This window comes from Benincasa hispida, chromosome 9 (genome assembly GCF_009727055.1).
Source record: "Benincasa hispida cultivar B227 chromosome 9, ASM972705v1, whole genome shotgun sequence".
In the NCBI taxonomy this organism is placed as follows: Eukaryota; Viridiplantae; Streptophyta; class Magnoliopsida; order Cucurbitales; family Cucurbitaceae; genus Benincasa; species Benincasa hispida.
Window position 1 is genome coordinate 47,826,749 of NC_052357.1, and position 13,336 is coordinate 47,840,084.

Below are 13,336 nucleotides of genomic sequence, written 5' to 3' on the forward strand. Positions count from 1 at the left end.
CAACAAGATTTCATCTATGGGAGAACACTATCCAAGCAACATGTAACCAACCTCTATCAACTACTAGAATTAATGAGCAACATAGAGGTAATGAACATAATAGTCAGGTTTATATATATTGTCCCTTAATACAATTACTTTAATTTATGTTGTTCCTTTAACATGTTAAGTTTGAATATTTTAACATTACACGTGTTTATGTTCTTTAAGGCTCTCTAAATAATGGATTTAGGGCACCCACGATCATTGATTTAAAAAAAATGTGCGATTGAACTGAATATCTAGGGATAGAAAGGATGTCCTCAATGTGATAGTAGTTTGTGATGTTAGCAGACATTAGTTTTCATTAATTTTTTAAGATGGGGTTATTTCGTATAAGTACCTCTAGATTGGTCATGTGTACAAAAGTATCAAAATCACACCCCCGCATGGCTAAACAAAAGGACGAATTGATTTTGACATAGGAATATGAATATCAATCGTTGATCCAATCTCTGCCCCCAATCTTTTTTAGAGTGTAAAGAAAACAGGAAACGACCAACAGGCAAGCAGCAGTCCAAACCTCTGCCCTCGTTGTGCTGCATTTCAATTTATAAACCCTTCCATGGCGCCTGTGACTGTTCGAGCCACAGGCGCCATTATTGCCGCCATCTCTGTTTCTGTGGTCCTCTTCTCTTTCCTTGTTGGCAAACACCGTTCCAAGGATCGTTCCAGGAAGAAGACAAAACCCTTCTCTGTATTGAAGAGAAGTCCAAGAAATGGGATTGTAGGCGCCATTGGCAACACCCCATTGATACGGATTAACAGCCTCTCTGAGGCCACCGGTTGTGAGGCAACTTCCCATTTCTCTATTTTCCTCTGTTTTCTAATTTCTTGTTTGTTCGAGTTATGGGGTTTTAGTTCGTGATAATTTGATGCTCATTTTAATCGCCTGTGTCCTGTATCGTGTTTTATCGGTTGTGTTTGATGTTTTGCTCTGGATTTTCAGATTCTAGGGAAGTGTGAGTTCTTGAATCCTGGTGGGAGTGTGAAGGATAGAGTTGCAGTTAAGGTCATTGAAGAGGTGAGTTAATTTTCCTTTCCTGATGCACCTTCTGGATCCACTGTTATTGGGTTAATTCAATTACAATGTTGGTTTTGTTGAAATATTAGTGAGTCGTTTTTTGTTCTTTGGAAACAGCTCGGAAGAGACTTAAAGGATCTAATATAGTGTAGGCTTCCTCATCTCCACGGAGCAATAGAATATTATCTACAAATTGCAAAGTGAGATTGAAATTTGTCATATTTTAACCTAGAAGCATGATCACTTTTCACAACCTCCAAAAAATGATGGAATAAGAGAGGTGGGAGGGGGTACCTTGTCTTAAATTCCTGAAGCTTTGACTCTGCCTCTAGGCTTTTGATTAAGGAAGATTGAAGATTTAGTATCTTGGATGTAACCATTGACCCAAAGCCCCAAAGCCCCTCCTTTCTTAGTACAAGAAGCAAAAACCTCCAATCCATAGGCTATCTCCAAGTCCAATTTAGAGATCTGATTCTCTTTCCCCCTTAACTCTTCCGTAGGTTCGTTTGCGATTAATATGGTATCAAGGATTTGCCTTCCTTTGGTGTCTTCATTGTGCACTTAAGAAATAGTTGAAGCAATTACCTTTTGATGAATTTCCATTAGAGAGACGGCTTCTTCTACATCAATATATATTTTTTTTTTGGTGGGTTGGGGGGCGGGGGTGGTGTTTGTGGTAAATGGACTTGGGATAAAAATATTTTAATGGTGTGTTACATTTACATACGTGTATATAAATTTGTACCTAATATATCAACATATTTTGTGACCATGCTAAAAAAAACATCACGCCTGAGGAGGGTGACGTCCTCATGGGCCAGCATAGGATTTGCCAGTGTATAGATCCAGGGAGGAGAGCATGGTTAGGTTGTGGAATATGAATATTAGGATAAAAATATTTTAATAGTGTGTTACATTTACATACATGTACATGAATTTATGCCTATATCAACATGTAACGTGACCATGCAAAAAAAATGCACGACTCAGGAGGGTGACATTGTCATGGCCAGTATGGGATTTGTCGATGAAGGTCTATAGATCCAAGGAGGAGAGCATGGTTAGGTTGTGGAAAATGAATTTTAGGATCAAAATATTTTAATAGTGTTTTACATTTACATACATGTACATTGATTTGTCCCCATATCAACATATAATGTGACCATGTTAAGTTAATAACGTCATGACTCAGGAAGTGACGTCCTCATGGGCCAGTACGGAAATTCATAATGCTGTTGTAGTCATTCTTATATGAGATTTTCCTTGTAGGCCTTAGAATCTGGTAAGCTGGTTGAGGGTGGTGTAGTTACGGAGGGAAGTGCTGGAAGCACTGCCATAAGTCTTGCTACAGTTGCTCCTGCTTATGGTTGCAAGTGCCATGTGGTTATTCCAGATGATGCTGCTATTGAAAAGGTATGTACATTTTGCATTTTTGCACTCTAGTCCTGCAGTTCCTCGGAATTTCAATTTCATTGCAATACCTAACATTAGTGCTCTAGGGCTGTTGCGTAAATTCAGGATTCTAATAGACCACCAATATTGTTTCAATATCAAAGGAGGAGGAACAAGGACAATATGGGAAAGTTTAGAAAAGGCAAATGTGCTTCGGTTGAGAAGATGGGGACCACACCGATTGAGGACCCTTAGTTAACTAGGGAATTTGCAATTCGTTTAAAAAGGAAGGGAGGAAAGCTGTGAGGGTTGTTGAGTATTTTGTGGTATAGAGACTAGGGTAGGGCTTTTCTCTCATCTGTGAGGAAGAGCTGTAGAACTTTATTTTCTTTTGCATATGTTTTGTTTCAGTTCTTCTTGAATTCAATAAAAATTCCATTTCCAATTTGGTATTCTACCAAATTGGTATCAGAACACTCACCGGGGAGAAATGGCTCAAAAGAGATTTGAGGAGAAGCTGGAGTTGTTGGATCAGGAGATTTCTGGACTACGAGTAAAGATGCAGAAGTGCCTACTATTGAGGAGAATTTAGCGTCCTTGGCGAAGAGTATTGATCGATTGGGAATGCAAGTGGAGAAGCACTAGAAGATGTTAATCTCGTATGTGGTGGAAATGGCGAAGGGAAAAGCAGTCTCGACTAAAGTAACGGGGGATCAAGGAACGAGCAAATCGAGGGATCAAATGACAAAATTCCGGATGTGCTGAATCATATGGCCAAGTCGGGAGCAGAAGAGTTGGTGAACGATTGAAGTAAATTTAAGAAAGTTGAAATGCCGGTATTCAGTGGAAGTGATCCAGACTCGTGGTTATTCAGAGCTGATAGGTATTTTTAGATCCATAAGTTGACTAAATCGAAGAAGATGACAGTGGCTGTGATTAGTTTTGATGGGGCTGCGTTGGACTAGTATTTCTCCAAAGAAGGATGAGAACCGTTCAAAGATTGGAAGGACTTAAAGCAAAGACTCTTAGTTCGATTTCGATCGTTGAGAGGATGAACGATCTACGGAAGGTTTCTGGCGATTAAGCAGGAGTCGCTGTGGAGGCATATCGGAACTTGTTCGATAAGCTGGTGGCCCCGTTATCACATCTTTCTAATGAGGTTTTGGAGGAGACGTTCATGAATGGGCTTGCGTTGTGGGTCAAAGCAGAGATTAAGTGTTGGGAACCGATTGGGTTGGCACAATAATGAAATTGGCCCAATGAGTTGAAGACTGTGAAAACGTGTGATCAGAGGTGGGTTGGGCGAAGTCATTCGGAGGTAAGATCCGAACCCTGAATAACCCTAAAATCAATAATGACGCTGTGAATAAAGTAAATAATATTGGAGAAGTGAAAGAAGGAGGGAAAACTGCCGGATCAATTCCGATGAGGACGATTACGTTGAGAGGGGTAACGACGGGGGAAAATTGGAGGGAAGGAGTGTCTAGACGGCTGACGGACACTAAATTTCAAGATAAAAAGGAGAAAGGGTTATGTTTTAGATGTGATGAAAGGTATTCGGTTGGACACCGTTGCAAAGGACGCGAACTCAGAGAATTGAGGTTACTAGTTGTGAATGCGGGAGGAAATGGAACTGTGCGAGGAGGACGACTTGAAGGAAGAAGTAATAGAGTTGAAAATGTTGACCGTAGAGGAGGAAGTGTCTACAGTGGCAGAACTTTTGTTGAATTTGGTAGTTGGATTGACCAATCCTCGAACGATGAAGATCAAAGGAGAAATAAGAGGCGAGCCAGTAGTTGTGTTCATCGATTGCGGAGCAACACAATTTCATATCTGAAGGGTTAGCAAGGTGATTACTCTTGACAATGACAGAAACCTCAAACTATGGAGTGGTTTCGGGGTCTGGTTCGGCAGTCAAGGGAAAGGGAATATGTAAGGAAGTTGAGCTCACGATTGGGGAATGGAGGTTGAGAGACAGTTTTTTACCGTTAGAATTGGGAGGTGTGGACGTTATCTTGGGAATGTCGTGGCTACATTCGTTGGGAAAGACAGAGGTGGATTGGTGGAACTTAACCATGACCTTCAATCATGGGACTCGCAAAGTAACTCTCCAAGGAGACCCTAGTCTGACAAAGGCGAGAGTGAATCTGAAAAGTATGATGAGATCATGGACAGAAGAGGACCGGGGTTTTTTAATCGAATGTAGAATGATGGAAGGAGGAGTATCAATGGTGGAATGGTATGGAATAGAAGAAGTGTACACTATTTCAGAATCAATTCCCACATTGCTGAACAAGTTTGAGGATGTGTTTGAGTGGCCAGGGGTATTGCCTCTGAGAAGAAGTATTGAGCACCACATTCATTTAAAGGAGAGAACGAATTCGGTAAATGTGAGATCTTAATGTTATGCTTACCAACAGAAAGTTGAGATGGAAAAACTGGTAGAAGAGATGTTAGATTTGGGGATCATAAGACCCAGTACAAGCCCGTAGTCAAGCCCTGTGCTGTTAGTGAGAAAGAAAGATTGGGGCTGGAGGTTCTGTGTTGATTATAGAGCCCTCAATAACGTAACTATACCAGATAAATTTCCTATACTCGCAGTAGAAGAACTGTTTGATGAATTAAATGGGGCAGAGTTATTTTCTAAGTTGGATTTGAAGTCAGGGTATCATCAGACCAGAATGTATTCAGGAGATGTAGAGAAGACAACATTTAGAACTCATGAAGGATATTACGAGTTTTTGGTAATGCCTTTTGGATTAACCAATGCTCCTTCCACGTTTCAAGCTTTGATGAACACTATCTTTAAGCCTTACCTTCGACACTTTGTCTTAGCCTTCTTCGATGATATATTGGTGTATAGCAAGAACTTGGAAGATCATCTGCAACATCTGGAAGTAGTGCTAGCCGTTTTGAGGGAAAATGAACTATATGCCAACCTTAGAAAATGTCAATTTACTAAGGAACGCGTATTCCACTTGGGGCATATAATTTTGGGTAAGGGAGTGGAAGTGGGCCCGGAGAAGGCAAGGGCTATTTTGGAATGGCCAACTCCATAGACCATCAAGGAGATTCGTGGATTTCTAGGGTTATCAGGTTATTATAGGTGTTTTGTTCAAAATTATGGAAGCATTGCAGCACTGTCAACTCAAGTTTTGAAGGGAGGTGTCTTTAAGTGGAATGAAGAAGCTCATGAGGCATTTGAGAAGTTGAAACGCACCATGATGACTTTACTAGTGTTAGCACTGCCTGATTTTAGCTTGCTTTTTGAGGTGGAAATTGATGCCTCAGGCCAAAAAATTGGTGCTATGTTAGTCCAATGGAAACAACCGATTGCTTTTTATAGTCACACACTATCTATGAGAGATCGAGCCAAGCCGGTTTATGAAAGGGAGTTGTTGGCTGTGGTCATGGCTGTGCAGAGGTGGAGGCCATACTTGTTGGGAAGAAGGTTTGTAATAAAGACTGATCAGAGAGCACTAAAATTTCTGTTAGAACAGAGAACCATACAGCCTCAACATCAGAAGTGGGTTGCAAAGTTGTTGGGATATGATTTTGAGGTGGTCTATCGGCCTGGACTTGAAAATGGAGCAGCAGATGCATTATCACGAGTGATAACCAATGTACAGCTCGCGACCTTGACTGCTCCTACCTGTTGGACTTTGCTGTCATTCAAAGAGAGGTGGAACAAGATCTTAAACTACAGGATATCAAAGCTAGGTTGCAATAGAATGAAGAGGGAGTTACAAACTTCTCATTACAGCAAGGAGTGTTGAAGTACAAGGGGAGGTTAGTACTGTGTAAGTCATCTTCTTTGATTCCCACCATTTTGCACACATATCACAATTCAGTGAGGGCATTCTGGTTACTTGAGGACTTATAAACGTCTATCAAGGGAGTTGTATTAGGAGGGTATGAAGAAAAACATGAGGAAATACGTTGAGGAATATATGGTGTGTCAAAAAAAAAAAACTCTAGCTCTATTACCCGCAGGATTGTTGATGCCCCTGTCCACCCCTGATGTGGTTTGGCCTGACATCTCATTGGATTTCATTGAGGGGTTATCAAAGGCAAAAGGTCAAGATGTAATTCTAGTCATGGTGGATATATTGAGTAAATGTGGACATTTTATGGCCTCAAAACATCCCTTTAATGCTGAAGTTGTAGCCAATGCGTTTTGTAGAGAGGTGGTTAAACTTCATGGGATTCCACAGTCCATTGTGTCTGACAGGGACAGTCTTTATGAGTCACTTTTGGCAAGAACTATTCCGTCTCTCAGGTACTAAACTACATCGAAGTACTGCTTACCATTCTCAATCTGACGGGCAGACTGAAGTGGTTAATCAAAGTGTGGAAATGTATTTGCGTTGTTTTTGTGGAGAGAGACCAAAGGAATGGATTAATCGACTTTTAATGCTACATTGGATCAGCACCAAAGGAATGGATTAATCGACTTTTAATGCTACATTGGATCAGCAACTGAGGGATAGGGGTGGGGTTTTACGTGTTCTCAAGGAACACTTAAGAGTGGCTCAAGACAAAATGAAGCGATATGCTGATAAAAAGAGGCGCGATGTGGAGTTTCAGGTGGGAGCTTTGGTTTTTTTGAAACTCTGACCATATTGACAGATTTTTGTACGGTAGCAACGATATGTGAAGTCATCTCCCAAGTATTTTGGACCATATAAAATTGTAGAAAGGATTGGGTTGGTTGCCTATAAGCTAGAACTCCCACCAACAACAATCATACACCCTGTTTTTCATGTATCACAGTTGAAGAAAGTGGTGGGACAACAGTGCGAGGTTCAAACAGTGGACCCATTTGTGAATGAGTGTCATAAGTGGCTGACTGAACCAGATGAGGTGTTGGGATATCGTTGTAATCCTTCAAATAATGACTGGGAAGTTTTGGTGAAATGGAAAGGCTTGCCAAATCATGAGGCAACTTGGGAAATGATGGACGGTTGTCAGAAACAATTTCCAACTTTTTACCTTGAGGACAAGGTAAATTTGGAGGGGGAGGTAATGATAGACCACCATTATTGTTTCAGTATCAAAGGAGGAGGAACAAGGGCAATATGGGAAAGTTTAGAAAAGAAGAATTGCTTCGGTTGAGAAGATGGGGACCACGCCGATTGGGGGGACCCTTAGTTAGTTAGGGAATTTGCAATTCGTTTAAAAGGGAAGGGGGGAGAGCTGTGAGGGTTGTTGAGTATTTTGTGGTATAGAGACTGGGGTAGGGCTTTTCTCTCATTTGTGAGGAAGAGCAGTAGAATTTTATTTTCTTTTGCATATATTCTGTTTCAGTGGTTGAATTCAATAAAAATTCCATTTCTAGTTTGGTATTCTATCAGATTCTTAGCATTCTTTATTTCCAGGACATAACACTAGTTCTTCTTTCTTGTATACCAGTCTCAAATACTCGAAGCACTTGGAGCTCATGTTGAAAGGGTAAGACCAGTGTCAATTACACACAGAGATCATTATGTTAACATTGCTAGAAGGAGAGCTGCAGAAGCCAATGAGCTAGCTTTGAAGAATAAAACAGAAGAGCAACTATGTGTGGGAGACTTGGAACAAATTAATGGTTACATTCATGGGGGAGAAACCCAAGATTCCTCTATCTTAAGTAATTGCAAAGGTGGTTTCTTTGCTGATCAATTTGAAAACTTGGCTAATTATCGGGCTCATTACGAAGGTACAGGACCAGAGATTTGGGAACAAACTGGTGGGCATATCAATGCCTTTGTTGCAGCTGCGGGAACTGGTGGCACTATTGCTGGCGTTTCCAGATTTCTCCAGGTAAACTCTGCATTCCTTATCTTTTCAAATCTTTGTTTATATTTTGCTGAGGCAATTGTGCAAGTTCTCTTCCACTTGTTCAACAGGAGAAGAATCCCAATGTTAAGTGTTTCCTCATAGATCCTCCTGGTTCTGGCCTGTTCAACAAGGTGACTAGAGGAGTTATGTACACTAAAGAGGAAGCTGAAGGACGGAGATTAAAGAATCCTTTTGACACAATAACTGAAGGAATTGGAATCAATAGATTAACTCAGAATTTCTTGATGGCAAAACTTGACGGGGCATTTCGTGGAACAGACAGGGAAGCCGTTGAAATGTCAAGGTTAGTGGCCTGGCCATTGTAGAACTAATTTCTTGATGATAACATCTCCCTTTCTCTCCCGATGCAACTAGTGATTTTTTGGTTTAACCGGGTTGTTATTATATAGTGCCTACTGTCTACATTTTCACATTTATTTGAATTCTCAATTTGTAGCCAAATTTTGAAAACAAAAATAAGTTTTTAAAAATTTTGAGCCACACTAATCAATCTTCTTCTTGCAATGTTACATATCAGATATCTGTTGAAGAATGACGGGCTCTTTCTTGGGAGCTCTTCAGCCATGAATTGTGTTGGAGCTGTGAAAGTGGCTCAGTCAATTGGCCCGGGGAAAACCATTGTCACCATTCTGTGCGACAGTGGAATGAGGCATCTAAGCAAGTTTTTCAGTTCAGAGTATCTGAGTCAATACGATTTGACACCCAAAGCTACTGGCTTAGAATTTCTTGAATTCAGGTGAAATACCTTTGAGCAACAAAATGTTGTGTTGAAGAGCATGGAGGTTTGAGTCATAACGACACGCCTAGTTGTAATACACAGCACGTCCATATTCGAAGGTCTAGAAGTAAAAAAATTGACCATGTAACAGATCATCAATGTTGGATACGAGTAATTCAAGTGATTCAGTTTTGTAAGATTTGAGGTTTTCACCAAACATTTACTAAATTTCCTGCTTTGTAAGCAACTGCTTCATTTATACCATCAAAGCTCCAAACAAAACTTATTATAGTTTATAAACTCCACGCATTAAGTTTCCAAAAATATAGAGAAGGTAACATTTGTCTCGAAAGGACAGTTAATAGACTCTGACAAAACGACCAATCAGATCTTCATCTGGAAAACTGTGCTAGTTTTCTGAAGTTGTTTTATAAATTACTTTGTGATCTCTGTGGCCATTACTTCTCGAACTGAGCCTCATGGCAATGTGGGTCAAGCCAGTCCCTAGAAGAACCCTTTGCCATATTGGTGCTTGATTTTCCACCACCTACAAGCTCTCTTAAATTCTCCAACTTATTCTCTCGTCCCGTCGTGGTCCTCCGATCTGCTTCCTTCAATTTCTGCTTTAATCGTTGCTTACGATTGGTGGGGTTTAAATCCTGTTTTGACTGTGATGGTGGCGCGCCATGTGGGCCAAGATAGATCGTCGTTTCTTCTTTAACCTGAACGTGAAGAAATATTAGCAAAGCAAGAATAGAATTGTTGAGACAAACACCATCACCTAAATCTATAACATTTGAATTTTCATCGGATATTTACATCTTATCCGCTAATTCCTTGGCCAATCCCCATGGTGGGTTTTGCTGACATTTATACTAAGAGGATTTACTAATAACTACCTTTGGGGGAGGTTCTTGGATTTCTACTTTTGGAGAGCCAGCTTTAGTTTGGTTTGTCTCTTCTATTCCCAAGCTGGGAATCACGAACCCATCAGTGTCTGTTACAAAAAGTTACCACACACTACAATCAGTGTCATGCTCTATGAAGGACTATCATTGAAACAAAAACTAGTGTGTAATGTGTTTGTATATTCTTAAGGAAGCCCTTGGAGGAAGCTGCTGAAAAATTATTCCTTTAATGATATTTTGATTTTGCTTCTCCAAGACAAACAAAAAAGAAAATATAATCTTTGCAAACAAAAATATAGGAGAGAAAGTAGAGGCATATTCATAGTTGGAGCGCTCATACAAAAAAAAAGGGGGGGAATGCCAATTCTTTTGAGGGAAATCATTCTTGAAAAGAGAAAAAGCTGGGGAAGATCTGAAGCAGGTAAATAAATGATGGTAACTTGCTCATGAGCATCTAATGTAGTACCCCACAATGAGCGCAATTGTTCATAAAGCATTCATGACAATCAAGAAATTATCCACTTTTGTCTCACTACTTGTACTTTCGACTTTGGTAAATTTTGGTTCATGTATTTTTAAATTGTTCATTTTGGTCCCTGTATTTTTAACAAGTGACTATTTTGGTGCTTTCGTTTTCATTTTCACTTCATTTTTAAAGGATGGTCACTTTTTAAAAATACAAAGACTAAAATGAACATTTAAAAGTACACAAACCAAAATGAACCAAAGTAAAAAGTACGGTTTAAATTCATAATAATAGTTTGACAAGTAAATATCTATAGATAGACCATTCAAATAAAAATAAGATACAGTCAATATGAATTCCCTTCACTTGTGATAGTTAAGGTTCTATGATTATAAGTTGTGGCAGTACAGAAGATTGAGTTTGGCATTTCATACTACCTGAAATAGCTCATGAGTGCATACATTCATAGTTCTGGTTCGAGAACAATATCAACATCCAGGCTCTCAAAGGAACTAAAGCATTTTAAAACAACAAACGTAAAAGAGTAAAAGACAATGTTACAATCTCCTTTTTTATCAAGTCACTGGGCACAGATTTAATTTATTTTAGAATCAAATTGACTGTGAGCAATGGTTCATCCATGCACTTCTGCGAGTTTCTTTGGACCGGTAATGCCCATTTAGCTGTGGTTTACCCAAATATCTTCCATTTATCTATTAAAAAAAACTTCATCGTTCCAAGACTTGTGGAGTTCTTAAAACAGCTCACAGAACCTAGGCATAAGAAAAAACGCCCAAGGATGACAATATCCTTGAACGGACGTCCTCCACACATTTCTTATCTAGTTTTCAGTCAATTCATTTACACAGATCAATTGAGGTGCCAGGTAGGTCCATTTGGCAGTTTATTGCTTGCTCTCTACTCGTTGATCTAGTAAATTAAAGATAAAGAGAAGAGTTCCCCTACAAAGTCATTTGGCATGACAAATATCCAAAGACGGTCGAGTTCTTCCAACGAGAACTCATTCACAGTAAGTCCAAATCCCCATGACAAGATTAAAAAGTGGCTTATCCTTGGGACGGTGTTCTCATTGCCAAACAGGAAAAGAAAATCAGATTATGGTGGGGCACGCTTTGAAAAGAGGAAAGGAAGTTCTTTGGATTCACTTCACCAGGCCATTTTTCTTTTAAAATTTTATGGCTTGAAAGGAACCGAGAAGTCCTTTAATCGATTCTTAGATTCTCTAAATTTAGCAGCTCTTCCTTTGTATGCTTTTGGTCAATGAGAGAAGCTTTTCATATAATCTCCTTCACGTTGGGACTTGACTCTCCACCCTTCTTTCTTAAGCTCTTAACATCATAAAATTATTTCCCATCTAAGAAAACTTTAGAATGCTATTAAATTTACCATTTCCAAGGTAAGATCTACACAAAATGAATGAAAAGCACTACCTCACTGTTAGTGTTAACCTTTCAACTAACAACTACAATCTGATCTAAACATTCCACGAAATAACTTGAAAAGATATCAAAAAAAGCTATTCATCAAGTAACACGTCGCTTTCCGTTCTCATGACGAAACCACCAGACACAGAAGAATACATGTTTTGAGCAAAAATTATTTCCCTCATGTAACTTCGTAGTTAAGTGAGCCAAATTTAGCCTATCAACTTTATCTAATCGAACCTAAGTCAAAGAATAAGTAGCAATATTAGCATCCTTTAGTTGTTAAGTTGTGCTCTCGAAATATGTGTATAATAGGTGGGTGTTCTTGTAGCTGAGCCAGACTAGACTACTTTTGTTCTCCGTATGAGCAGTCTTTTGGCTGCATGACTTTTTGCTTGGCTTGAATTTTTCTGCAGTTGGATTCTATTGAACAATTTACTTAGTTTGGTTAGGAAGAGGATAACAATTTTCTACTAACCAAACTAAAACTTGTAAGGCTAAATTTGGCTCGATTTCCTATGTACTGAAATTTGTGAACATTACACCTATTCTAAAAAGGTAACTGCTTAAAATTCACTCAACCAACCTCAAATTTCTATATTCAGAAGGCCATGTAAGAGTAGAAAGTGGAAACGGTAAGAACAAGGTCTCAGAAACAGGGGAAACAAAATTTCTACCACTACAAAGAACAAACCACCAAACACAAAACAACGCAATCTTTAGTATAGACTATCAAACAATCAGCAATATTGGGTCAAAATCAGTAGACAAATTTCCAGCACATTTCCAGAAAAGGAGATTAAATGGATTCAAAACAGAAACAAAAACAGACCCACCATTCAATATTAGGGTTCATAACCACATTCCCAAAATCCGATTACAGATATAAAAATTTCTGATCCATGGAACCCAATCTGAAGAAACAAACAAACCCCATTTCCAATGAGGGGAAAAGAGATGCAAGAATCAAAGAAGGAACATTACCCCACTCATCTTCTTCAACTGGAGGAACTTTGTGCACTGACGACGGGTCCATTGAATACTGACGATCATCGATTTCAGTGGCCACAGGGCGCTAAAGCCCAGAAAGGAGGAAAAGAAACGATTAACACCACCACGCCCAACACGATTCCCGAAGAAACTTCAAATTTAAAGGAGGAAAAAAAAGGGAAAAGGAACGGAGAGAATAAATTTTAAAGGGAGAGAAAAAAAAATCCCCTTCTGGCCGATAATCAAGGAAAACGCGAAGTTGAATTTGAATCGCAATTTCGATTAACAATGATACTATACAAAGTTTCTATTATATTATATCCCTAAACCCTTTTTAGGGGGGAAAAAAAGGTATTATATCCCCAAAAGAACATGGCAGAGAATCAAAATCGCTTCTTTCAAGTTTCACACTTTTTTTTCTTTGTTCTTTTCTTAAAAATATCAATACATACCCTAATACTAATACTTTAGATTTTTATATAAATGACCTCAATTTGATTGGGTTAATATTGA

The 13,336-nt window shown here is 39.1% G+C and overlaps 2 protein-coding genes across 2 annotated transcripts; one reads left to right on the top strand and one right to left on the bottom strand.

The window, feature by feature from the left end:
- The first annotated feature begins 431 nt into the window (after window positions 1-431).
- Window positions 432-9,257, top strand: LOC120085903 (cysteine synthase 2). Its single transcript, XM_039042192.1, has 6 exons — window positions 432-832; window positions 989-1,063; window positions 2,333-2,476; window positions 7,868-8,257; window positions 8,344-8,579; window positions 8,814-9,257. Exons 1-6 carry the CDS (start codon window positions 605-607, stop codon window positions 9,034-9,036), a joined length of 1,296 nt encoding a protein of 431 aa, XP_038898120.1. The 5' UTR covers window positions 432-604; the 3' UTR covers window positions 9,037-9,257.
- On the bottom strand, window positions 9,234-13,120 carry LOC120085905. The gene is made up of 3 exons (XM_039042193.1): window positions 12,818-13,120; window positions 9,914-10,011; window positions 9,234-9,736 (listed from the first exon to the last, which is right to left on the bottom strand). The coding sequence occupies exons 1-3, from the start codon at window positions 12,867-12,869 to the stop codon at window positions 9,473-9,475; spliced, it is 414 nt and encodes a 137-aa protein (XP_038898121.1). The 5' UTR covers window positions 12,870-13,120; the 3' UTR covers window positions 9,234-9,472.
- Window positions 13,121-13,336: the final 216 nt, after the last annotated feature.

Bases quoted from the DNA above. Each gene is read 5' to 3' on its own strand.
- LOC120085903 (XM_039042192.1), top strand. From the start codon at position 605: ATGGCGCCTGTGACTGTTCGAGCCACAGGCGCCATTATTGCCGCCATC. The intron at 1,064-2,332 runs GTGAGTTAATTT...TTTTCCTTGTAG, and splicing joins CAGTTAAGGTCATTGAAGAG to GCCTTAGAATCTGGTAAGCT. The intron at 8,580-8,813 runs GTTAGTGGCCTG...GTTACATATCAG, and splicing joins GAAGCCGTTGAAATGTCAAG to ATATCTGTTGAAGAATGACG.
- LOC120085905 (XM_039042193.1), bottom strand. From the start codon at position 12,869: ATGGACCCGTCGTCAGTGCACAAAGTTCCTCCAGTTGAAGAAGATGAG. The intron at 10,012-12,817 runs GTAATGTTCCTT...TTTTTGTAACAG, and splicing joins AGTTGAAGAAGATGAGTGGG to ACACTGATGGGTTCGTGATT. The intron at 9,737-9,913 runs GTAGTTATTAGT...CTTCACGTTCAG, and splicing joins TCCAAGAACCTCCCCCAAAG to GTTAAAGAAGAAACGACGAT.